The sequence below is a fragment of the Rhagoletis zephyria genome, unplaced genomic scaffold (assembly GCF_001687245.7).
Source record: "Rhagoletis zephyria isolate East Lansing unplaced genomic scaffold, Rhagoletis_zephyria_1.1 Rzeph_scaffold_01491, whole genome shotgun sequence".
Taxonomy (NCBI): Eukaryota; Metazoa; Arthropoda; class Insecta; order Diptera; family Tephritidae; genus Rhagoletis; species Rhagoletis zephyria.
The window spans coordinates 53913-79668 of record NW_016158575.1 but is presented as its reverse complement, the minus strand read 5'-3'; the positions used below and the strand labels follow the sequence as shown (position 1 = coordinate 79668).

Genomic DNA, 25756 nt, shown 5'->3' with positions numbered 1-25756 from the left:
ACACCAAAACGACTGCACACATTCGCCCCCTTCCACCACCATCGAACCGAAGAGCAGTGGGGGCAACAGACTGTTAAAACGGAAATTTGCGCACGGAAATGAAGTGGTGCCTACCAAGAAGCTTATTACCTACCAAAGTGTATGTACGGGTATGTGAAAAATGATAGATTGTGAAGCGCCAGTAAGACAAGGTAAACAAAATAGAGCTAAGCAAATTTGAGCAAATTAATAGTTAGCTGCAATTAAGAACATTACTGTGAATTTTTTTTCTGTTGTTTTATAGATAGTGAAAGAAAATTTTGCTGATATTTTAATTTATACTATTTAGGTAAGAATATATAATTACCGTAGGTAATAAAATCAAAAACAGTAAATGTGGTTGTAAACAATTTAATAATGCCCGCTGATTACCACAGCTGCCTAACAGACTCTAATAAAATATTATTTTTTTTACTATTTATTCTATTGCTATATGAACGCTCTATCTGCTGTCGATCTCCGCGCCATTTTATGCCCTTTAGGCTTACAGCATTAGTACCGTAAAGAGTAAATGGCAATAACCGCAGTAGGTAATGGAAAGCAAGCTTTGGACTGCGGTAAACATTGTTGTGGTCGTTGGCTTAAGTAATTTGTTGTAAGAAATTCTGGCTATGGGTTTTCGAATCTTGCTGCTTTCAAATTTCCTTTCCCTATTAGTGATGATTTAACTTTTTTTGTGTTTTTTTTTTTATCAAGAAACGACAGTCGTGTAATGCAAGTAAGAAAATCTCTTTACCAGATAATTTTTCTTTTATAGTTTTAACACATAATTATTTTTAATTCGCTCTTATTTCCTACTGTTCAGCGTTCGCACAAGCAATCTGATAATTAAGTTCTCTTATTACTTTGTTTGCTAACGCAATTGTCTGTCATAGTCTTTTGAAAAATAACTATTACTAACGGTGGTGACTTAAATGTTGCATCAGACGTGCCGAGATGACAATCAATAACTTAAATTAAAAGCAAGCGTAAACAATAAAAGTAAACAGTTAACAGTTTTTTTTGTGGCAGAGGAAGATTCGAAACCGCTAAGTTACCCTTTTGTAAGAAAAATGTCAGCAAGAAATTCACATTTAGTAATCAATGGCATATTCGCAACTATTCATCTGAAGCTCTCGATCTATACCAGAGATCCTCAAAAAAGCGCGCGAGGGCGGAACTCTTTAAAGCTCTCTGTAGATTTTATATCAGAGAACTTTTACTCTGCAAGCGTTTATGCAAAATGTAGAGAAAGCTTAAAAGAGCAAGTCCCAAAGTTTTTATCCCAGCTGCTACTACTCTTTGGAAGCATTGCGGTTCTACGAATTCCCAGGTCATGGTAAGGTTTTATTCTTACTAAAACAGAATCCACTCCATATGCTCTTGGAGCGGCCTCGACTGCACTGCCCAGCTGCCACGTCCTTGAAGAAAATTTACGGCCAAATCTTTGAAAAGATGTTTTGAAACTCTGTAGCCGAATAATCAGATTTAATCATACCTAAAGGAAATATATGCGTAAGTACATCATTTGAGACCAGGTGGAGAAGGACTTGGCTTCACTTCGCATTTCCAATTGGCGTCAGTTGCACAGAAAATAAGCGAATTACGTGCTTATTCGACTCGCTTCTCCCAAACTCTGCTTTAGTATAGATCGTATCTTTTCATCTACGATGCGCACAATCTTGATCTAGGTTAGGTTACGTTGAAGCGGCTGCCAGTGATCCCTCCTACCCTTGTGTGAAGTCTGCAAAATCCTAGTACTTGCCATATTTCCACTTTAGCTATGTCGATTAAACCTCCTTCGATCAACTCTGAACCCATCAACTTCCTTCTTCTACTACAGAGGGTGCGGGATATTCGTATAACAGGTGCAGTAAACTTTCTGGCTCTTCTTCATTCCTGCAGTTTCAGAAGAGGTCCTTATGTGGAACCCTTAACCTCTCCACATGCCTTTCGATAGGTGATTCTCGAGCTCGAGTCGCTGCACCTTATCACTCTACTAAACTTCGCGGGAGAAGGCTTAGGCAGAGGCAAAACCCTATCATCGCGGAAGAAAGACAAGCTAGGCTCCCAAATTCCATTAGCTTTGCTTCCCAGAGATGATGGGCCCAAGTCAGTTACATAACTTTGACAGGAAATTCAAAATAGAGATTTGGAGCAAGGTAACTTGGAGCACCTCTCTTATGGAGGCATATATGTACAAGCGAACTCGCTGCAATGTTATACAACGGCACCAAAACTCCCTACGGCATTGGACCAGGCATCTACGGACCTAGGCTAAAGCTCTCGGTACCTAAAAGAACATACCCGAGTATCTTTTAAGCGGAGGTCTATGCCATTGGTCTGTCTGCAGGGATAAACTTACGTAGAAATTACCGTAATGAGAAAATTTTACTCAAAGCCTCCTCATCATTAGAGCGGGCGGAAAACCAGCACCTGCAGCTGCCTCGTTGCCTTTAGGGCTTCAGCACATCCTTGCGATCGGACTTAGCATAATCAAGGAAGAGCTCAGGAAGGAGAGGAATAGGCTAAGAAATCAACACTGACGTAACACTCCAGGTCTACGCCAGGCCAAATACCTACTGGGAGGCTACAACCTTAGAAGGCGCAGGACAATATTAATCCTCCCCAAAGAGAGGGTAAGTATAATAACAGGTTTTCTGACGGGTCACTGCAGTCTAAAACTTGTTTGCACCTGCTCCGCGAGTGCTAGGCGATTGCGAGAAACCTAGGCCAACGCGGGCCAATCGCTAATTCTTGGAGATCTCTAATTTCTAGGTTCTCTAGGGCTAGATGAGGTCCTGCCAATGGTTGATGGCACAATAGATCTCTTGGTACCTCTGTTCTATCTATCATCTATCTCTACCTTTCGATGGAAATATGGCCTGTTAGCAGACCCATGGCTATAACCAAGTCCATTTTTTTCCAGCATAAGGGGACCCTTCAACCGTTTCTGATTAAATTTCGACCAAATGAGTTTTGTCTTGCTGCACCTGGTAAAATTGGTCCATCTATCACATGCTAGTTTAAGAGAGGGGTTTTTAGAAAGAGCTTGCAGGTAGCGAGCGGCATGCCTAATCCCTTCCAAAACTGCGAAGGTGGAACGGATGTGCCCTCTCTTGCAAGTTCGTCCGCCTACTCGTTGAGTAGATATTTTCCGGGTGCCTATACAAAGTGAACAGCAAACTGCGCAGTCATCGCGTTTAGGAATCAGCAGCAGTCCGCTACGGTTTTTGAGTTCCATGTGGCGAAGTCAAGCTTGCCTTCGAATTGAAATAGTTCCTTTGAAAAGTTTGATGGTTTTCGACGACATATAATTTACCGACATTAGGGTAGTGCGTTAGGGTGGCAGAAAAAAAATTATTTTCCGAAAATCCTTTAGATTCAGGGGTGTCACCGATTTTTTTTTTTTGGTACGGTAGTAGTGTAGTATGTATATATATACATACATACGTAAATACTTATGCATATCAACATTTTTTGCATCTTATTTAATTGAAATGCTAATCAATGTGTGATTTTCCATCGCGCCCACAGCCGCAGCCAGCAATGCAAGTGTTATAAAAAGCGTATTTTATACATTTTGCACACTGCTGCAAATTCACATACTCACATATTTAAGCTGATTACGTAATTAATGCATATGTTAATAAAAATTAATATATTATTACATTTGATAGCGTTGCAAATGTTAAATTTTCACACATTTACATAGTTGCGAAATTTCGCATTTGACATGAAGAAACTGTAGCGGACCAACCAGCTCTGCCAAGCCAAGCCACCAACCAACCGATCGTTCGTTCGCCCATCCCTCCTTCGGCTTGTTGCTTTTTTTCTCGTGCATTTAAAATTGCAAAGCGCATAATTTGCAGAAAAAAAAACAAAAAAACAAGCACAGTTTTGACACGCATTTTTCACGTCGCACTCATTTATATGTATCGCGCTGAATGCACGCATTTTTCTCAAATACACAAAAGCATCATCCCCCTATGTAACTATGTACATATGTAGTTGTATTGAATAATTTACTTGCTAATTTTTACACTTTTTATAAATACATAAGTTTTATGCTTAGTTTGCGTGTGCAAAAATAATGCACTTCAGTGCGCTTTTTTGCTTTGTTGCCTGCGCTTTTTTTTTTGTTTTGCCGCACACCCGCTTGTTTTTCTCGCAACTCATTTACATTTTGCCGCAAAGTTTTTCGCTCCCATGCCAATTTTTTTTCTTTTGCTTTACTTTAGTTGCATTGAAAAAAGTTTGCCAATAGAATTACATCAGTGGCACAGCTTTCCTGATTTTCCTTTTGAAACTAATTATGTTAATCAACAAGTAGGATTTTAGGGTTGCCAACTGGCTGAGAAATGATAACGGAAAAAAAAAATTGCGCGTATAGTCAGTACGCACGAAAGAAGTGAAGCTGCATCTTCTTCTTCATCCCTATCTTAATTCTATCGTCCTCTTCATATTCTATCTTCTTCCTCTTCATCTTCTCCCTCAAGTTCAACTTCACCTTCATCTTCTTCTTCATCCCCATTTTCACTTTCATCATCATCTCCGTCTTCTTCTTTATGTTCGTCTGCATCTTCATCTTTCACCTCATCTTCCTTGTCATCTTTTAGAAATGGTTCCCAGATATCTTCAACGCACAAACTTCGGGGCATTCAGATCGCTGAATGGATGCTACCAACGTCTTCCTCATCTCAAAACTCGGAGATTTGCTGCGTCCTCATTTCACGGAATAGTTAAATTAGGCCATCACTCGACAGGTCTGCGGAAGATCTTCACTGCTCAGTGGGTACCTTCCGCCCGCAATAACTGCAAAAAGTGCGGCTACACTCTTCCTATGAGGGCGGCTGGCAATAGGCAACAATTTCGGTTGCCTATAGCGCTGGCTAGTGGTAGTCGGGCGGCGAGAAGAAAACTTTCGGGGAGTAAAAGTTGATATTAGAGATCATTTGTTCGGATAATGGATTTTTCTGAAGAGCCTCTTCAAAGTAGCAATGATGGGCAAATCTCTTCTGAAATAAACCTCTTTCACCTTCTAGGGTAGTTTGACAAATGTAGCCCGGACTAGATATTCAAAAATCCACGGCTCTTCGTCTCTTAGGCGCCCCCAACTAAGCCTGGTAGTGGGGTTACTGTTTAGGGAGATAATAAGGTTTCCAGCAAGGGATTGCGTCCACTGAGATGACGTGTAAATCGAGTCCGTGAACCCCGCTCAAGTATACCACCCAAAAATTCAAGCTGTAGGTAAAACAGTAATTGGAGCAAGAGAAACTGTGGCAGTTAAGGGAGGTAGGTTCTCAGGGGAAAGCCCTTTTAGAGGGGTTTAGCTTAAGTTAGGTAGAACTGGTCCAAAGTTTTACCAGATAAAAACGACCATTCGTGATGAATAGGCGGGGCACTATATCAAGAATCCAAGAAACCTAAGCGAATTTTAGGATTTTGTGGAACCTTCCGTTTGTTGCTTTCTTGAGGCTAATGAGGAACGCCTCCCCAAAGAGCCTGCAGGGAGATAGGAATTTCGACTTGTCTGGATATTTATTAGCGCCCCTCGTTTTACTAGAGTATCAACCCTTTCCCTCAGGGCCCAGGTACCCATTTTAAGTGAATTCAAGCCCAGGTACCCATTTTAAGTGAATTTTGGTAGTTAACCCCAGCAGTTTTAGTCAATTTCTGCATTCTAAGACACTTTTTGACGTCGTCGTATTTGACATTATGGATTTTAGGGCTTCTTGGATATCTATATAGAAATTTATTTGATTGCTATGAGCATTGCTGTCATTGAGAAGGTCCGCTGCTCTTTTCACCGCCGCGACTTCCGTCTGGAAAATGCTGCATTAATTTGGTAATTTGACCGACTTTTTTATTTCTAGTTCTTTGTAATAGACAACTGCAGGATGTGCAGGATGACGCTCAGTGCCGCTCTCAGCCTAGTCCTCAATGCTCCTGTAATTCTTATCATCGCTAGTCTTTGCACTCTAACGATACGTTTTGCATAGGTTTTCTTATTCATTGCTGTCCACCACACTAGGAAATTGGAATAAAAATTTCGATGGAGAGGTTTGTCCACCGAGTTTGCTGCTACCAAGCCCATCGGATGCTACTTGCGGTGCGTAGTGCTCCACTTTGAACCTTATTTTTTCGAATCTATTCTGACCCAAGAATTTCATTCAAGGTTTTCCGTTGAAATCGGGCACAGTTCCTCTACGCAAAGGCTTGAAGCAAACCTCTACTTTAGTCTGCTTACTGCCTTTTAGTACTTCAGAAGACTAGGAAATATTGCTTGTCAGTCCCTGTTATAGTACTATCTGTGTCTATCGAACGTGCTTCTAACTCTTTCGTGCTCCGAATCATGGGACAACACGCAGCAAACATCGGTCCACGGACTATGTAAAGGCAGGCAGAAGTTTACTTGGCTTGTGGGGACATAAAACTGATGTGGAAAAGCAGTAGACCAGAAAGAAAATTAAGAAGTAAACTACCTACGAGGGATTTTAGAAAGATGGTTCAATGGATTAAATATTTCACTGGAGCTCAGCTGCTAAACATTCCTTAAAGCGTCAAACAAAATACTTTAACTTTTTGCCACCATATGCTATTTAAAACAAACAAAACAACATACATATATTTATGTAAAAGTATCCCAAACAAATCTGCGCGAATGCTACTTTGAATTATTTTCGTTGCAGCTAAAATTAACCGAAATAAAATTAGAATACTTTCATTGAAAGAATGCTTACGTTGCACGCGCTTGAAGTATTGTTGTGACATCTATGCGATGGAAGAAGAAGCAGCAGCAGCAGCAATATTCAACAAGCACACATTTAGCGACGCTGCAATTTGCCCACAGAGGAAAACGTTTTATTACTTTTTTCAATTTTTTTTTTTAGGTCAATGAACGCGAACGGCCAGCGCAGCGCTGCAGTTTATTGTTGCTGATGTGCGCGCCTGAAAATTGTGCAATTAGCGTAATTAAATTGCACGCCGCATAGTATGCGAGCGGCGAGTGCAAAGCGGCAAAGAGTGCCAAGCGATTAGTGTGAATAGCGTAACAATTTAGCCGTGGATTTTGTTCGAATTAAAATACTATTCAATCATATTGAAGTTAATTTGGGTATTTGGAGTAGGTAGGTCCTGAATGCTCAGAATGGTTCATTAGGTAGATAGGAGGTGATAATGGCGATTGCTGGTAAGAAAATCAAATATTTAAAAAAACACAAAAAGTGCGTTATTTAAGTAGAATTTTTAATTTTTTTTTTACTGAAAAGAGTGCAAAGCTCATTTAAGTGAAGTCACAATTAAGCAAAAGCCTTAAAATGTAGCAAAAATAACAATTTCAGTGTCTTATAAAAATATTATTCGAACAAATTTTTCACAAATACTTAACAAATTGTTTAAAATCTTCACATAAATATATATCAAAAATTTAATCGACGCTTAAATTTAATGTAGTTTTGATAATGTATTATGTATATTAAGTTTCTACAGAAATTTTATTTGAAAAATTCTTTTTTATAATTATAAACATAAACATACATACATATACTAATACTAACAGACATAAATACACAATTTCGGTTTGAATTAAAAACCTTGTTTAATTTTTTTGCGATTCAACTTTTACTAAATTAAAAAAATCCTACGGTTAGTTTGGAAAGGGAAAGAATATGTTACACTGTGCAACAAAAATTAACTTAAAACAAACACAGTGCGCGTATATCAGGTTTGTTAGCTGTTAGCCATACCAACAACGCCTCATACTCAGTTTACCAGATCAATTCGTGTTCTCGAGAAAAAAATTTCATGATCCAAAAATCGGCGTATAGCGACCAAATTTTTTCTCCAAATTTTTAAAGCTCATCGTTTTTTCCTATGTTTGCTTTGTGTGTTATTTTCAACAAATATAGGCAAAAAAACGATATATTTTAAAAATTTGTAGAAAAAAGTTTAATCCGAGTTTTGGATCATGAAAACTTTTTTCTCGAGAAGAGAAATTGATTTAGCAAATCTGAGTATGAGGCATTGTTCGTATGCACAACAGCCATCAAACCTGATGTATGCGCAGTCTAGGTTTTTTTTTTATTTATTTTTTGTTCCACAGTGTAAAATTTTTTTAGCTCCGTAGGCCTACGTAAATATGTCTCCCAAGGTATAACTTCACAATGAACGGCTAAAACCTCGTAAAGATAGCCGAGTTCGGTATGCCGATGGTGGAAATTCTGACCATTTTATCGCAGTAGATCTCTCCGGCATACAACCTAAAAAGCTACTGGAGCAACTTAGCTCTGATTACGTCCAGCCTGTGGCCTAAGCCATTGAACTCTGTCTGATGCAGTCATCTACATACACTTTGAGAGCAGACTAGCGCTCCCTGCCTTGAAAGTACATAAGGTCACCTCAAAGCTGATGTGGGACTGCCTTCAGACCTTAACACTGATTTCATGCCGTATCTAGGTTTATCTTGTTGCGGAAAAGCGGGCAATGATTTGGCAGATATTCTCGCCAGGAAAAAGGCTGCGCAGGGTTTCATAGATTAAGGACTCTTCATTGGTCTGCCATTGAGCTCCATTAGGAGGAATTACTTTATCTGAATGAGGAGGAAAAGCAACATTACTTCCAACAGACAGGCTAAATTGTTTGCCCCGACTAGCTTTTTAGGATCTCCATACCCCAAAGCACCAAAGAATCTAGCGGGATAGAGCTGTGTTAAAATAAATAGCTTTCTTGGTCACGGCAACTAAGTGACCTCCTCTAAGTAATGATGTAATATAAAATCCATTTGAGTCACATCTTGAGGTAGCCATTTTAGTCTTACTTTACGCAGTTATGACTTCTGATTCAACGGAGAACATTCGCCAAAGCCTGACCTTAGCATTCTTAGTTAGTCATTGGTTAGCCCGCTAGCTGATTTGAGTACTAAGAACACAAATATAATGAAGCACTCAAGCGGTTCAAGGTCATAATCTTCTGCTATTCAGAGTGAAGTATGAAGGCCGTCAAGAAATTCCCTGCAAGGCGACAAGGCGCTGCTGTTAGACCCCAAACGCAGCATCAACGAAATGTCGAGAACAAGTGCCACAAGCTCAATTTAATTCATAAACAAATATGTAATAAATCACTATTTATTGGAAGTAAATATTTATGCACAAGAATATAAGTCAGCGTGTCATTTACAAGCGTCTTCCAATTATCACTGCTCATGGCTTGGTTGTCGGCGTCGGCGCTAGGGGTTTCTTGAACTCGCTCGCTCGCTACTGACATTGAAATTCAAGAAATATGAACGCTTTTCCGTGACAATAAGAAGAAGAAGACTAAAATAATAATAAAACCGATATTAAGCGATGTGAAATTGCAAAATAATCAAGCAAGTTGATTTTTACATGCGAACATACAGACCTACATACCTAAATATGTATGTAAGTATGTAAGAGAAGTACGGAGTAGGTATGCAAAGCATGCGGTTGAATAACCGGAGGCGATCACTTATCAAAATTATGTTGAGTATATACAATGTACATACAATATAATAAGTCAAAATAAAAAAAACTGACCAACCGCGCTAGCCAAGCGCGAGACGAGCTTAAGGTCAACTGAAAGAGTTATGTGCCTCCCTTCAGCGATTGTTTTATTATGTACTTATGTACGAGTACAATCTTTATTAACTACTAAAGAAAAATATGCAATCTTTCATAAGCAAACATAAAATGCAGATAAAACACGCTGCGGTACAAGTTCACATGCGTAAGCGCCTAATCGCATGCTTCTTTATTGCCTGTTGGCTCTTTGTTTGCGTTTGCTTTGATTTCGGGTACAAAGTGCAAGGTGAGAAAAACAAATACGCGTTAATGAGTTTTATACAAAATATGTTTTTTTTTGCTCTTGCTTTTTTCTAAAGGCAAACTCTTAGGCGCTGACTTAATTTTATGCAAATTGTCTCTGCAACAGTGTTGCTTTTGTTGCGGTTCATCTATACCTGCTAGGTACGAGTTTCAGTAGCTTTGGTGGGCGTTATATTTTGCGTAGGTAGTCGACAAATTGTTAACAGAAGCACTAAGTTTCGAGCTGTTCAAGCTAATCGATGCTGAAGTCTGTTGCAGATCTGCATATCGATAGCCAAGTTTGGGTAACGGTAGAAAGATAAAAGCAAGGCCAAAATGTATGGAGCCAGTGTAAGCACGTTTTTAATAAGATTCACCAAAATAACAGCAAAGCAACTAAAGTCTCTTAAGCGACCTGAGGTGTCCTCTTTACCTTCTAAAGGTTAGTTAAAGATTTTTGCGAATAAACTTTCGAAAGACAAAATACAAAATACCGAGAAAGGTGCAAAGGCAATTGGAGATCGTCCGTGAAAAGGCTTGAACTAATCTATTACAGCGACCAGAGGTTGTACTCTCTCCTCATCTGTGGACAATGGTTATAGACGAACTCCTCTTCCTACTGAACGACCATGGCTTCGAAACATAAGGCTATGCAAACGATCTGGTGATCTGCGTAACAGGGCTGCATGACGAAACGATCTCCAACCGCGATTCTATGGGATTCTTTGGGAAAACATTGGGACTCTCCTCCAAAATGACTTACTGGTCATTTAACAAAGTTGTGAAGCTGATAGTCACCTACGCATCCTTTGCATGGTGGACAAAAGCGGCACAAAGAACTGCTAGCACAAAACTAAGCAAACTGCACCATATGGGGTGCATTTTCCAATTGAATTCGTGCGATAGAGATTTGTAGAGAGGCACAGCTTCTAAAAACATCTGTATTATGTTGGACAGATCAGGCTGCCTTGCTAGCGCTGAGGTCCCACATAATAACATCAAAACATCATCAGGTACGACTGCCTCAGCACCATAAATGCTCTTGGAAGCAAGAACATGGTATTACTGGACTAGGTGCCGGGCGATGGGGCCATGATGGCAATGAACAGGCGGACCGCCTAGCTAAGCACGGAGCAACCACAATATTCCATGGCCCGGAAGTCTTTTGTAAGCTCATCAAAGCACACTTAGGGGACATCATAAACAAGTGGGTAAACCAAAAATTCGATAGGCATTGGAATGAATGTCCAAGGTACACAAGCTAAGCGGTTCATCTATCCATTACAAAAAGCTTCAAAAATGCTCATAAATTTAGGCAGGGAGGACCTTCGAACTCACATTGGGTACTTCACGGGACATTTTTCCCTGTTTATTAACTCAGTAAAATGATTCTTTCAGACAAGAGCGCTTCTGTGAGATGGACGAAGAAACGACGGAGCACATCCTTTGTGAATGTATTGCTCTCGCTAGATGCGGATTCGCTCACCTAGCTGGTACAGCACTGAATCCATTCGAAATATGGAACAAAAAGCTTACCTATAGGGTTAAGAGCCACGCACAATAGATCACCCTAGAGGTCGCAGTGCTCAAGGCTCATAATAATAATAATAATAAAGTCCCTGAAAGACATTAACCAAGAGTAAAGCTACCACCTTCACAACCTCTCATCTTATTATATCAAGTTCCTTCGACTAAAACTGATTTTCCACACGGCGGTTATGGTTAAAACCACAAGCTGACTAAGTGCTAATTAGTTTAAGTACAGTAGTTGCTATCGGCCGGTGAGGATCTTGTGAGAGAGTCTACATTTAACGGGATAAAATCCATTTCAACATCAACTCTGTACGGAGTAATGACTTCGAGGGCTTTCTTATCCCAATAGCAACCTGTCTGTAATCATAAGTGATAGCAAGAGCTGCACTGGTTGAACAGCCTTCTGTCCTGTCACTACGTTTGGAATAAATAAAGTTTCCACTCTGTCACAATAGGCCTAATAGTTCACTGTAACTGTCTCATAACAGAGGAGATCGTTTTAAGAGAATTTTTCAGGCTTCAATTCCATTTAAAAAAACAACTTCTCTAAAACAATCAGCATTATAGATGTCCATTTTAAAAAGAGCGGAAGAATTGCCTCCGCCCATCAATTCTTCTATATGGTTTTGAAACCGAAAAGCTAATAATGCATATATCGCTTCGGGCACACCAATCAGCGCCTTCTAGGGAAAAAGTGAAAGTCAAAATCACTTGCAGAGTTTCTGCTACTCGTTGAGAGAAAGTGAATGGGAAACTACAGGTTCGAAGTGTTTTGTATTCAGCAGAGATCTAACGGAAAATCCGTCTGCTGCGGCCGAACTTTATAAAGGCATTTCAGAACGAATAAAAAAAGACTAATGACGGCCGAAATATAGATCCGCAGGCATCGAAAGATTTCAGAGAACTTAACTGGAAATGAAAACCAACTTATACATAGAGGAGAGTAAGATTTGCACAAGATTCAATGAGTAGCCAATTAAATCTCTGATTAATTTTGTGTCATCGCCGGACACTACTGCATTGGGTACGTCCAGCGAGACGGCATAGGGCCCTTTTACCTCATGACACGAGTGACTACGCTACCGGAATGACGAAAGGTTAGTTCTGATCAAGAACTTAGTGACAGCTCAGCACTGTCTAAAAAATAGCAACAACAACAAAACCTAGGCTACACTTCTTTCAAAAGCTATTTATTATATTTATTTTATTTTAGTTTAGCTATTTCGAAAAATCGTAGCAAATGTTAACACTGTAGTCTAGACTTCAAACAGGTAAAACTATGAAAGTTTTTGAGATAGGACCTAAGGAAAAATAGAGAACTATTTCAAAAGGTTTGACAAAATCTCATTATTTAAGAAGTTAGCAAAATTACACTCAATTGTTGATGGCGGAAAGAGGTTCAGCGGGATGACATGAGGCCCATCTATCCAAGAGTGATCAATGGCACTCCCAGCTGCTCTTTCAAGAGTACCTTTACTGTCGCTGTGACCCGAGACCCAAATGAGCCTAATAAAGTAGTATTGCGACACAACTAAGAGAGAGGTCAGACTTTCCTTATCAAATTAGAACGCACCTCTAACGCTTTTAAGGCCCTGATAGCACGTTTTCTAATCGGATTGGTTAATCAAATCCTAAAATATTTGGAATGCGTCCGCCAAGGGCCGCCAGAGTTAACTGAGGAGGCGATAGGCTTGCGGCACAAACGCTTGGGACGAATTTTTAAGGTTTAAAAGGCTTTTAAGTACTCTTTAAAGAGTCGAGCTAACCAAATATTAAATCATCAATTACCCACCTCAGCTCCTCCAGCTAATCCAACGACCGAATTTGTGGTAAGAGGTCAAAGTACCGTTAGTTAATAAAAATTATCTCAACAAATCAACAGAAGCAATTTTAGCTTTGCATTTATTTTCTGTTTTCTCTATTTCAACTGTAATTCCTTACTTCGTCTTACTTAATATGCAAAAATCGCATGCTCCAATTCTTTATTGCTGATTTTTTCCGCACGCTGAACTATTCTATTTCCACTTGATTTCCGCAATTCGCTGCATTGAATTTCCCAATGCAGAGCTCAGTTTCGCTGCAAATATGCAACAGTCACACACAAGTACCTACAAACATATTTGCATTCTCATAGAAAAAAAAGTCATGCATATGTATGTATGCACTTTTATGATAATACAGTTGGCAAATGTCATGTGTTGTTGTTTGTCGGCTAAGCTGTGAATGACAACAGCGGCTTCCACGACACCTTTTCACACCTTTGAATTGAGTTATCAAGCAGCCAGCTCATGGCGCATTTGGTTGCTCAGCATGCTGGGATCTCTGCAGCGAACTGAGATTTTTAGTTATTTTTTGTTTTTTGTTTGCGCTAATAAGCAATTTTTTCTACGATTGTGACATTTGAAACTTACCCGCAGCAAAAGCGGAATACTGACAAGTGTGCGATGTTGCGACTCCGCCGCCGCCGACTGCACCAACTGAGTTGATTGCGGTTGCGGTTAATCGCAGCAGTTGGCAATAGGTCTTAAAAACTATGAGTACAAAGCTGTGGCAACTACGTGGGCGTGCAACCGCTAGGCGCAAACAAATCTGAAAGTCTGTGAATGGAAGTTAATTGAGACGAGGTATTAGAGGGGAGGGAAAGAAATGAAGGGGAACGAACGATTGGGATGAAATTTTAGAGAATGAAGTAAGTAGCCAACGAAGCAAGAGTCATCTTTGGTTTTGTGTTGAAATCTACAGCCAAGGAAAGCGTAATAGCAAAACATACGACACTAGGCATAGAAGCCGTCCCGTTCATATATTCACTTCAACTTGCTTCAGTTATAAACAAAAGGTTTAAAATGGTATTGCGTTTGTGGATGCCAGTATCATCGATAGAACTTTGTAGGATCTCCCGTTTTGTGAATTGAGCTAAGGACAATTTTCGGGAATGTATTCCCGGAGGTATGTTGTATCTCATCTTGATCGAGTGCAAAGATTAGAGTTTTGTCCCTGTACGTTGGTCTGGAATCTTCTTCTCAGGTATACTCAAGTGCTGCCTTACTTCTAGTACTTTGGATTCCTTACTAACAGCATCTCAAATACTTCGCACTTACTTCTTCCGTGCCCTATTTTTCCTCTTGCTTTATCTTCGGTTTTCTCGGACCGGAAGAAGGATCGAGAATCGCACACGAAGTTTCTCAGCAGACTGTCGCGACTGCACTTTCACGGCGTCAAAATTTCCTGCAATGACGGATGAGCCTTTCTTTTTTTTGCTTGGCTTATCTTGCCAGTAATAAATTAATAATCCGAGTCAATGTTGGTTCCACGAACTAAATGTACGTCAACCTGATCAATAAGTTATTTGTTCTATGATTAAAAGGCACCCAAGTGAGTCTGTGAATGTTCTGGTATATGTGACTACTCGAAACATCCTCGTCGGCCCAAAGTCCAGCCATTTAACAAAATATGCCTTCTCTACCTAACCTAGAGCTCTTTGGACTCTTAGTCTCTGGCTTGTTTTTTTTTATAGCGGCAGTACTATACTTCTTGCCTAAATCGACTGGTGTACTTATCAATCATTGTAGTCAAGCTCAACTAACCGCTGGCCAAGAAAATGTGCTATTTCGATGAGTTCGGACCAATGAAAGTGGGTTTAAGGGAGCGAGAAAGATCCATGCGTGGTGGTTGTTCTTCGATGACGGCATTCTTGTGTAGGCGAGAGTTTATAAAGATGGCGATTGTCTTCCGGTGAATGTGGCTTATGGGTTATCTGCGCAACATTGGGCTGCTCAGCTCTGTAGGTCTAGACCGGGTATGTGAGTTCACGAAGTTTCCTTCTGGCGTGCCTTGCTTCCAGCAAGTGCCCATTCGGATGTTGGATATTTGAACGAGGGCATCCCAAGAGAGTCTTCAAAGCCTGCATAGACAACACAATATTTGAGGCAGAGCACTTAAGAAAGTCTTCAAAAACTTCAACCCTAACATTTTTTTTCTCCGAAATTTCCGCGTATTCGCCCCAAACTTACCCTCCCCTATTCTTGCCTTGTGTCGATAATTGAAATCAACGCCACATACTTTACAATCAAGCATGTAGTTATTTCTCAATTAAAACACAATTGAATGCAATTAAATGTTTAGTCTCAAATTTAACTAAGTACGCAAGTATGTAAGTGAGACAATCAGCTTAATGCCGAGTTGCCACAGTCGAGCGGTGAGGGTGTGTCAAGCTGATGGGACTGGCTGACTATACCTACCGTGGAAATACTATCCAAGTCTCTCAAACCAGACAGAGAAAAAAACGCAAAGAATGCACTGCAAAGGGGTTAAAGTTTAACTAAGGCAACAAAAAGAAAAAAACAACACGACCTCCAATAGCAGTTTTAAATAAAACAGAGTTGTGAAAAAGTAAAACAAAAATTGAGTCATCGCGCCAAGTGGTGATTCGTAGAGTCAGCAGCGCGCACCCACGCCCCCGCCAATGCAGGCGACTACCGCAATAAGCATAAACTGGTACTGGATTTTTTTTTATACCCGGCAGCTACTATGTAGTTGGGGTATATTACACAAACATACAGATGCAGTATGTATTATGTAGTTGTAATAAATTTTAATTTATGCCACTATTCATTCATTTATTCAGTCATTCAACAAGACCAACATCTTCAGCCAACTGCCACAACTGCGGCAACTTCAACGCTTTCGTTTCATGGTTTTGTTTTTGTTGCTAGCTCTCGGCTGCTGCTGCCGCTGTGGCGGCTACTCCATTACATCAATTGCACAATTAACATGCTTAACCAGGCATTGCTAAGTTTGTGGCTTATTTTTTTTTTTGTTGCAGTTTGCATTTTTTTGCTGATCTTTATTGCTATGTTGGCATAGCTCATAGTTAAAATGTAATAAATACACTTCGCATGTTTATATAGCCTGTTCTCGATTGCTGTAGGTCTAAGCAAACAAAAAATGAAACTGGAAAAAAATCGCTTAAGAAAACAGCTTTGGAAGACAATATAATAACAGCACCGACAATTTGCAGTTCTGCAATGGACAATGCACTCATATTTATCTCAATTCTTGTAGCATTAAGCACACTTTTAATATGTTGCAGTCAATTGGAATTGATGAAACCACTCATAAAAGAAGAACCAAGCTACACTGTCGTCTCTAGCTGCTACCACAGACACTTTGGGGTAGAGCACAAGCTCAGTCATAGCTCAAGTAAGAGCCTATCATTTGAATCAAACATAGCTCAAGATCTTTACTTTGTCCTGAGGCTGCAGAAAGTCAACAAAGAACTGCCCATCCCTTTCCCTAGAGCATTGCACGATTTTGTGCCTTTTTGGCGGTACGAAGACTAATGGGTAACCCACAGCAATGGAAAGACTTTTTCCTATTACCAAGCCGCATCGCGTACTAATTTTAGTAAAATGCAATCCTAGGTATTTAAACCTTTGCCTAGCAAAAGCAGCGCTGTTAAGAAGACAATAATCAGTCGTTTTCCAAACAGTCGCTGAAAGAGAGATCGGATAAAATTTGAAGTGGTACCGCATGAGTGTCTAAAGACTCGTGCCTGCATCGACAGACAGCTTAAGCAGCTCCTTTGACAGCCTACGGTTCACCACTGGCCTAAGGACCTTACATTTTTGGATGCCCTGTTTTCGACTAACGCTCGCTGAGCGGAATAAAAAAAGGCCATCTGTCCTGGAACAGGCTGCAGGTTGTCATAGGACCTCCAGCCTCCCTGGTCTAGCAAATTCATTAACGTTGCGGTTACCTGAAACATCGCCAAGCTCTGTGACGCTGCACAAATCTGGAAGCCTAAACTTGAGTTTTACGGACAGTTTCTGACAGAACACATTTGCTCAAACCTCCTTTTAACTTGGTTTAATCCGATAATTGGGTTAGTGAACATCTCCAACAGAGGATTACCTACTCACACCTTAGAGGTATGTGTCTAGGGAAAAATCCATTCGGTAACGGAAATCGTGCAGAGCGATCAGTTACTTCAGGTATGAAGTCGAAGCTTTCAAAGGCCGCTGAGTGCCCAAATAGTGGGTTAAAGTAGAATCATTTGCTCCTCAGTCTGATAGTGAAGTGAACTGCGGCAGTCTTAGCTAGAGATGGGCATCATGGGACTAAATATTCAATCCCGATCCCTCCCATCCCGAAATTCAATTTTTAAGTCCCGAACCCGCCGATCCCGATGTTTTTCAGAATTGTACCGCAGGTTCCGTGGGTCCGGGAGTTCACATATCTTTCAAATTAATTTTAAATAATAAAAAATAATAACCAAGGATCTGGCATCTTCCGATTATTTTGTTTTCCTCTACCTTTCGTCCCAACAGAACATAAAAAAGAGCTTATTTCATACAACGTTTTTGAGGAAGATTTTCTGTATTTGAAAAGGTTACGGGTTTTACCGGGAATGTCGGGAACGTATTTTGGCCCCGTCCCGCCCGCAAAATTTTTGAAGACCTCCCCGCTACCGCCCATCGCGTCCATTTATTAATCAGTACCTTGGTCCCGCGGGTCCCGATATCTCGTGCCCATCGCTAGTCTTAGCTACAGTACAACGGTAAGCATAACATTAAGTATAACCTCTAAGATGAGCTCTATTTTACCGCAATGGCAAGTCCGTAACTAGCAGACCAATTTTTGTTCAAAAACTTACCAAAGTGTCAATCCAGACTCCTGGCGCCGCTTGATACGTACATCGAAGGGGCCGAATATCACCAGATCGAATAGCTCTAACAGGTGCCGAAGTGAAAAAATGTGGCGAAGAGACAAGTCGATTTTTCAGTCCAAATAAAAAGGACCGGGATGCCCAAAAGACCAGATTAGAAGAGGTCTGTGCAATGCAAGGTCATTGGATCCCTATAAAGAGAGAAAACCAACATTCGGAGCTCATGCAACGATCAAAAGATGTCGCTAAATATATCAGAAGCCCAAACCGAGAGAGAACGTGTTGAGTATCACCACGCGTAGAAAAGTAAAGAAGCTAGAAATGCAGCAACTTATCTTGTAGCAAGGCAAAGGAATGCCAGCTTCAACAAAGCGTGGATGCTAAGATTCAAAATATCAACGACGTGGCAACCCCACATCGGTAACAGAATGCAGATAATAGCATAGCCGGCGCTGAACTCCAAACAACCGCTACTAGCGAATCCACCACAATTGGCAGATGGCCCACTGTCCTCCAGGCGTAGTTACTAGCAATCTCTACCAGTGCTAGATAGGACTTTGAAAAGCGTTTGCAAGTCGCCACCAGAGGCTTTCCCAATATTGCAATGGCAGACCGCCGACTGTATTTGAGGCCAAGGTGCTAGCAATCTATCCCTGTGTTAGATTTGAACTTTGCAAAGGATTTGCAAATCGCTAACAGAGGGGCTTCCCTAATAGAATGACCTTCACGCAGCTTAAGTAATACGAGTATCAGGGCGACTGGGAGTTAAATTTTTTTTACAAAACAAGTTGATTTAAGGCAGATCTACTAAGACTTGGGCTCGACAGAAAGAGCAAAAGACACCGACGGTTTTTGGGCTTAAAAGAACCAAAGGAGAAATAACAAACTGAACACAATGTGAAAGCATGGAAGATATTTACATCCCTAATTTTTGGAGATGGAATCCATCCGAAATAAAAAAAAAAAAACTCCTAGAAAAATTAAAAGGTAAGGAGCGGATTTTTTAGGGTCAGTGCCTTGCCATTGCCTGCAGAGTAGACATCGAAGCTCAAGCTAATGAAATTTCTGTCTTCTGAACAACAAGCAATTGCTTTCGGAACTTTCGAAGCCTCAAACTTTCTTTACATAGCGGGTCTACCTCAAGTTTCGCCATTAGCAATCTTTTCTAATGCATCCATAAAAGTTAGCGATTTGCTGTAAAACAATTGACCGACCGCAATCTTGGAAACCTAAAACTCAAAATAACGAACGTGACGTTCTAATTCTGAGCAATGACACAAATTAACAATTAACCATATAAAAAATTACTTCACATAAATGAGCGAAACAACAAAGTCTCTTGCGGACCTAGGCGAACTAAGGTATGGACAATGTTAACAAGTCAAGCTTACATTATTTACGGACAATTGGCGCGCACACAAAACGAAAGCGAGAAAACGAAAACAAAAAAAAAACGAAAACCAAAGGCTGTTGTTCACACCCGCCTCAAATGTCAATACCGCAAGAAAAAAAAGCAAATATGATGAACGTGGAATGAGTGACAGCCCAACTGGTTGACTGGTTGGTTACTTACTTGACAGGCAGACTGACTCATGCGTTAGCTAGCGCTCACCTTAATGGCGGGGGTAGACTAGGCAGGCGAGTTAGTAAAGTGACTGTCTGTCGATGCGGCGACGAAATGACATATAGACTAACTAACTGACTAATTGCCCATATAACTATTTGTCGTACTGTCTGTGTAATGAACTTAACGACTGTCTGTGAGTTAATGTGCCGGGTGCGACGACGTTCGTCGGCAATTTCAGAACCATTTGTGAGCACGTTTAGGTAGGCTAAGTCTGGGAGTAGGGGGTCGGTGGACGCATGCGCGGCAGACATCAGCGGGCAAACGGAGTCTACATACAGAAATATGATGGTGTACGCGTCAGTACTTACTCATCCTTACATTTGTGCATAAACGTTTATGGGTGATACGTGCTATATTCAAATAGTATTTTCTTATTTCAATTGTTGTTGTTGCTAAGCGTATTTCTCCTATTGTTGTAATTCACTTAATGTTGCTAGCTCAATTGTTTCTTCAACTTTTGTTGTCGCACTTGGTGCCGCCTTTAAGCGGCAAATTTAGAGGTGCAAGTTTCTTTTTACTGTTTCAGCGAGCAAATTTATTTAGAAAGTTTCTTCTTATTATTTTTTTAATTTTGTTAAGTTGTTTTTGAGCTGTCATTTTAGCCATTTCAAACAGCTCATATTTTAAAATCCCCATTTTTTCTCAGCTGTTCTCTCTCTCACACTCACCGCGCGTCTTAATTCAAAAAGCGGGCTCCAAAAAGACATGCCAGCCAGCTATGTATGTTTACGCTTTAAACTTTAGAGCCCAAAGTCATACATTTTACTACGCTTTTTGTGCTACTTGTATAACTTAATAGTAGACAAGCATGCGTAATGTTGCCGACGCCCTCATTGCTGATTCATTGCGCATGCGCGACTGTTGTCAGTAATATTTTTATGATTAAGCAGCAATTGTTTGAATGTTTCAATTGAAATTTTTTCTTAAGCTTAATTAAGTTCTGCATTTACTTAATAAATATGTTTTTTTTTTCAATTTGTAAATAAATTTGGTGTTCGGCACTTTTGGGAGTACAGAGAAATTCGCTGTTTGTAGTAATTTGTGGGCGATGACGCGAAATTTCATACACTCAAAATTTCAAGAATCACTATTTCTTGATTGAAGATGCAAACAGGTATTTTTTCGGCTTTTGGATAATTGAAGATTGGGATAGTCTTTTTCTTGATTGACGCCGTCTGCGCTCATCAATTTTTAAAGGAAATCAACAGGGCTTGCGGGTAACTTTTGTTTGTTTTTTTCTTTTTATAAGGTGAGAAAGAAATATTTTTTTAAAGTTAAAATCTTTCGATTTAGCTGAGGACATCATAATTCGTATTAATATTGAGTAGTTCCCAAATTCCATGAACACAATATAGCATATCAAACTAATAAAAAAGTACATATGTAGGTGCAGACTTAAGAAATCAGATATTTTAATTTGAAAAATGTTGTACCCACAACTCTAAGGTTCTTTTGCTTCTAAATTTGCCTTACGCAGATCTGTTTTTATTCACATTCGTGTTTAGATACACAATTTTTGTATCGTTACGAGCACTTATCGGCTTTATGAATATCGATTTATATGATATTTTTCGCTATCAATATTGGCGTCGATACATTGATCGATACTTCTTTTAATATGTTTTTGGATATCGATATCAGCATATTTCTTGATATCCTTCTCTATTTTGTAATCGATACATTTATCGATACTTTCATTTTTCGTATTGTCATCGCAACTGATTCCGTGTGGCAATTGTTAATTGATATTTTTATTCATTTTGTTATCGAGATTTTATTCGACATCGACATTAAAATATTTATCGATATCTTTTTTTATATGTTATTATATGTATTTTCCTATGCGAAAAATTGTAGTTAATATTGTTATCGATTTTATTATCGAACTCTTATTCTATGTAAGTATCTAACGATTTATCGATAAATTTTTCGATATTATTGTAAATAAAGCTCCCAGTATGAATATACTTCATAAATATAGTATGTTTACCGATACAGTTATCGAAGTTGTAATCAGAATACATTTTGTTAACTTTAAGTCTCGACCCTATTAAGCTGGCATTTCAGGATAATATTTTATATATATATATAAGGAAAATTTGAAAGTTAGGGGGGGAGGGGGGGCTCGAGCAAAGCGTGTTGGGCTACCCATTAAAACCCAAACTCTCACCGCCCTTGCAAGAATCCCGCATCTGGCAACGCAATTCTGCATGTCTTCAGATGCAGGAGCGCGCTGCTAGAGCCTCGAAGCTGCTCTCTTATAGGGGCGTTTCATTCCGGTGTCCTCAGTTGACATCCGTCTTTTCGTTTGCAACGTATGGTGCACGTTATCTTGGACGTTTTCGCAGTAGCGACAGAACGATGAGTCCACGCTTCCCATCCTATGAAGATATTCTCGGAAGGAGCCATGACCGGTGGGAAATTGCGTCAGGTAGAAATCGACTTCCCCGTGCGGTCTTTTCAACCATGTCCGAAGGTCGGCTATCAGGATGTGCGTCCATCAGCCTATTACAATCAACCAATTCATCGATATATTGTTATAGGTAAATATCGAGAAATTCCTCCCCCTCTAATACCATCATCGCGATCCTTGTATACTTTCAGTGATGGAGCTTTCTGTCGACTCGTACGACATGGCTGAGCCAGAGGAGTCGCTGTATTTTAATCTGCCGCACTATGGATAACATATCGGGCATGGCTCCTTCCGAGAATATCTTCATAGGATGGGAAGCGTGGACTCATCGTTCTGTCGCTACTGCGAAAACGTCCAAGATAACGTGCACCATACGCTGCAAACGAAAAGACGGATGTCAACTGACATACATATATCATCTAAAGCTCGTACAACAGATCGTTCCATCCACTGCGGTATTCACCGTCTCCAACGCGCAAAGGCTCGTAAATCTTACTCTCGAACGCTCCATCAAATGTTTTCATAGTCCATGCTTCTGCGCCATACATTCAATATTACCCGCCATATATTTATGGACTCGTAGTTGCTTAGAGCGATGCTATCAGCCTTCCTTATGGAACCCGCTTTCGGATCACCCCAATAATTAGGAGATATGAACAAATCACGGTGTGGAAACCGGGTATAGTAAGCTTACGAATTTCCGGCTCCTTCTCACATACAAAGTTTGAGAACCCGCGTTGTAGATTTCAGGCTCTGTGGATTCAGGCTGTGGCAAGTGTCCAGATATTTTCATCTTGTGCTCGCTTATTCCGGAGATAGTTCACCTGCAATAGTCTGGCAGGTAAATGCGTGGTATGCTTAATTCCTCGTTCTGCGAAAGTGGAATTGATGTCTACATACATACATATGTATGCTCCGATACTCCTATAAGATGAAAATCGAACTGCTCAGCCCTTCCGTTAGGGTATTCGCCGGAGGGAGTGATCTTAAGGAAGAAATTGCTATTCTTGATCGAAGATAAGTATTCAACCGCTTATTGAATTGCTGTTGCTTCCACCTGGAGGGCACTGCTATGGCCAGGCAGATGCTATGACTTTCTTAGCTGTTCTTCAATTAAGAGCTGAGCACATAGAAAAGCGACTGTCGGAGAGAGCTCTTACTCTGTGCACACCCATGTAAATCTAAAGAGTTGAAAGCGCGGGTTTTGTTTTGGTAACTAGTTACTGGTCTAGATGTTTCTTTTATCCAATAAATCGCATTAACAGCAACCTTGGTCACATAATTTTTACTTGACAAATGTAAAGCATATTAAGTGCGGAAAGGTTTTGCCTGACACCGAGTGCCCAAAACTATCGATTCTCGAGCTATTGTTGTGCAATAAGAAAAAATGTGCGTGACTTCGCAAAAAGTTCGTGGCACTTAATGACACTGAAATGGCAGGAAAATAAACAATTACTTCTAATGTCTTTTATTGCCGTTGTTTATGCTACGTAAACTTTTACTCATTCTCATATTTTGCTACTCCTTTGACCTACTTGCATACAAGTGTTGTGCAAAATGTCGTAATTTCCGTGTTTCTCTACACTTCATGCTGATTTTCGCTTATAACTACAAATAGTTGCGCTGAAACTAAACTGTACTAAAATTGTCACCGGGACTATCGCGAATTTAAGGATAGTCCTAATGGCAATTTGACTAAGTTCTAGCCACAATCAGCTTCTATCTTCGGGTGTTCTTCGAAACAAAACTTCAGGTGTGTCGCGTCTAAGCGCATTTACCCGTTTCTATCATTTATCCAAATGGTTTTGGAAACCACCTTTCGCTCAGAAACCTGCATGAATGATCTCCTGCTTAGATATGCTTTCTGCTTTATCCCCGACGTCTCTTCAGGTCCCTAGATGCCGTTTCAAGATTAAAACTGATTTTAAGCAGTTCTTATACGAACAAAACCTTAGGGTCGGAAACGACCAACTCGGAATGCGTTAAGGAGTGCCGAAGATCCCTACAAGCTCTACAGCAACACATAATCAACCTTCACTGGGTCCCGGGGCACAACGATGTCCCAGGAAATGAGGAAGCGGACGAATGTGGTGAAAACGGATCTGAAATTGGGCTTGGGGAAGCGAACCAGATCGTGAAACCTCCCCTGAGATTTCTGTTTTCGGAGGTCGAGAGAGTGGCCAAGGGTGCCACCAACAGCAGGTGGGAAAATCTGCACACATGCATGGTATCGCTATCGCTCTGGCCACGGCTCGACGAACGAAGAACAAGGAGTTTATTAAGACTGTCAAATCGAAACGTTAAGATTCTCACAAGAATATTTACGGGCCACTGGACCATTGGCCACAAGGCCGCTAGGTTCAGAGCACCGCAAACCGATTTCAGTAAAAGCTGTAGGGATGAGGAGGAGGTAGAATCCGTCCAGCACTTCCTTTGTGAGTGTCCAGCACTCCAAAAAAACGCCTCAAGTTTCTTGGGGACAATTTCTTCGAGAGCCTAGATACCCTAGGGAAAACTCCACTGGAAGGACTGCTTGGATTCGCATCCCGTTTTCGATTGCGATCAGTGTTCACAATGCTAGAGCCTTGTTTGCTTTAGTTTCACATGCCGTTAATTTCTACAAAAAAAAGCACTCTCCAAAGAGGGAACCTGTCTTCGCGTTAACGTAAAAAGGAATATACCCTAAGAAATTCTATTTGGAGACGCTTGATTAGAAGACTTTGTGTCTTAGAAAGCAGCTACAGTTGCCGCGTCAAAACCTAATATATCTTGGCTACCATAATCCAGCTCTGAAAAAAGACACACTTACACTATTATGGGTCCAATGTGATTCCCTATTAGAGGCTCCGACATTCCTTTTCTTACCCGAGAATAAAGTGAACAAATGAAGTTAGTTTACGAATTAGGCCACAGAAATCACGTAACCTTTACTACTCTTTGAACAAATCGGAGCAGTTAGCGTTTGCTTAATTATGCCGCTGTGCTAGGCACTTCTAAGCGTTTCCATACTACTCAGCCAACTCTATTATCACGATTGTACCTACCTACTTATCAGTATAGAAAAAATTTTATTCTTAATGAAATTTTGGAAAGCTCTGTTTGAACGACTTTCTGAATTTTTGATCTCTGAATCTAAAGTGTCTCCGGTGCTTCCCTACATTCACCCTATTTGGAATAAGTTTGAAGTTTGCTAAAGAAATTATTTGGGGGATATTTAAAGAAGCTGTAAGCTGCATGTATGTATATGGAAGTAGTTGTTTCGATTTCACCCCTTATCCTGGTAATGGACCAAACATCTAAAAACTCCAGGGAACATACTGTTGACCCTAAGCGGTATGAGAACGTCTGCTGTTGGTCCATAGAAGGTTCGTCCGCCAGAAAGCATTGAGCTACTCAGGATGTTGTCCCTAAGAAAAAACAAGTAAGAAAGTCTAAGTTCGGGCGGAGCCGAACATTAAATACCCGGCGCAAGTATTAAATATATGTTTTCCACCTTTCCGAAAGCTACCGCTAGGTGGTAAGCCCGGGTGTATCAAATTGAGTAAATTAGCGTCCTTAAATTTCGAAATATTGAAATTTCAAGCATTTCTGAAATTTACCGTTATATGAAAAGCGGCCTCAATTTTAGTCCGATTTCAACAATTTTCAACGGTTTGCTTTTATGTGGCAAGCACAATAAC

At 40.3% G+C, this 25756-nt stretch overlaps 1 protein-coding gene across 1 annotated transcript in view; it reads right to left on the bottom strand.

The window, feature by feature from the left end:
- The window catches only part of LOC108364200 (probable Ras GTPase-activating protein), a 50192-nt gene extending 28505 nt beyond the window's left edge, over window positions 1-21687 (bottom strand). Inside the window, exons 1-3 of the mRNA XM_017617790.1 lie at window positions 21632-21687; window positions 18495-18542; window positions 16529-16536 (exon numbers count right to left, since the gene is read on the bottom strand). Of these exons, the coding sequence (XP_017473279.1) occupies window positions 16529-16536; window positions 18495-18542; window positions 21632-21687 (112 nt within the window). The remainder of the gene's footprint in view (window positions 1-16528; window positions 16537-18494; window positions 18543-21631) is intronic.
- Between the last annotated feature and the right edge of the window lie 4069 nt (window positions 21688-25756).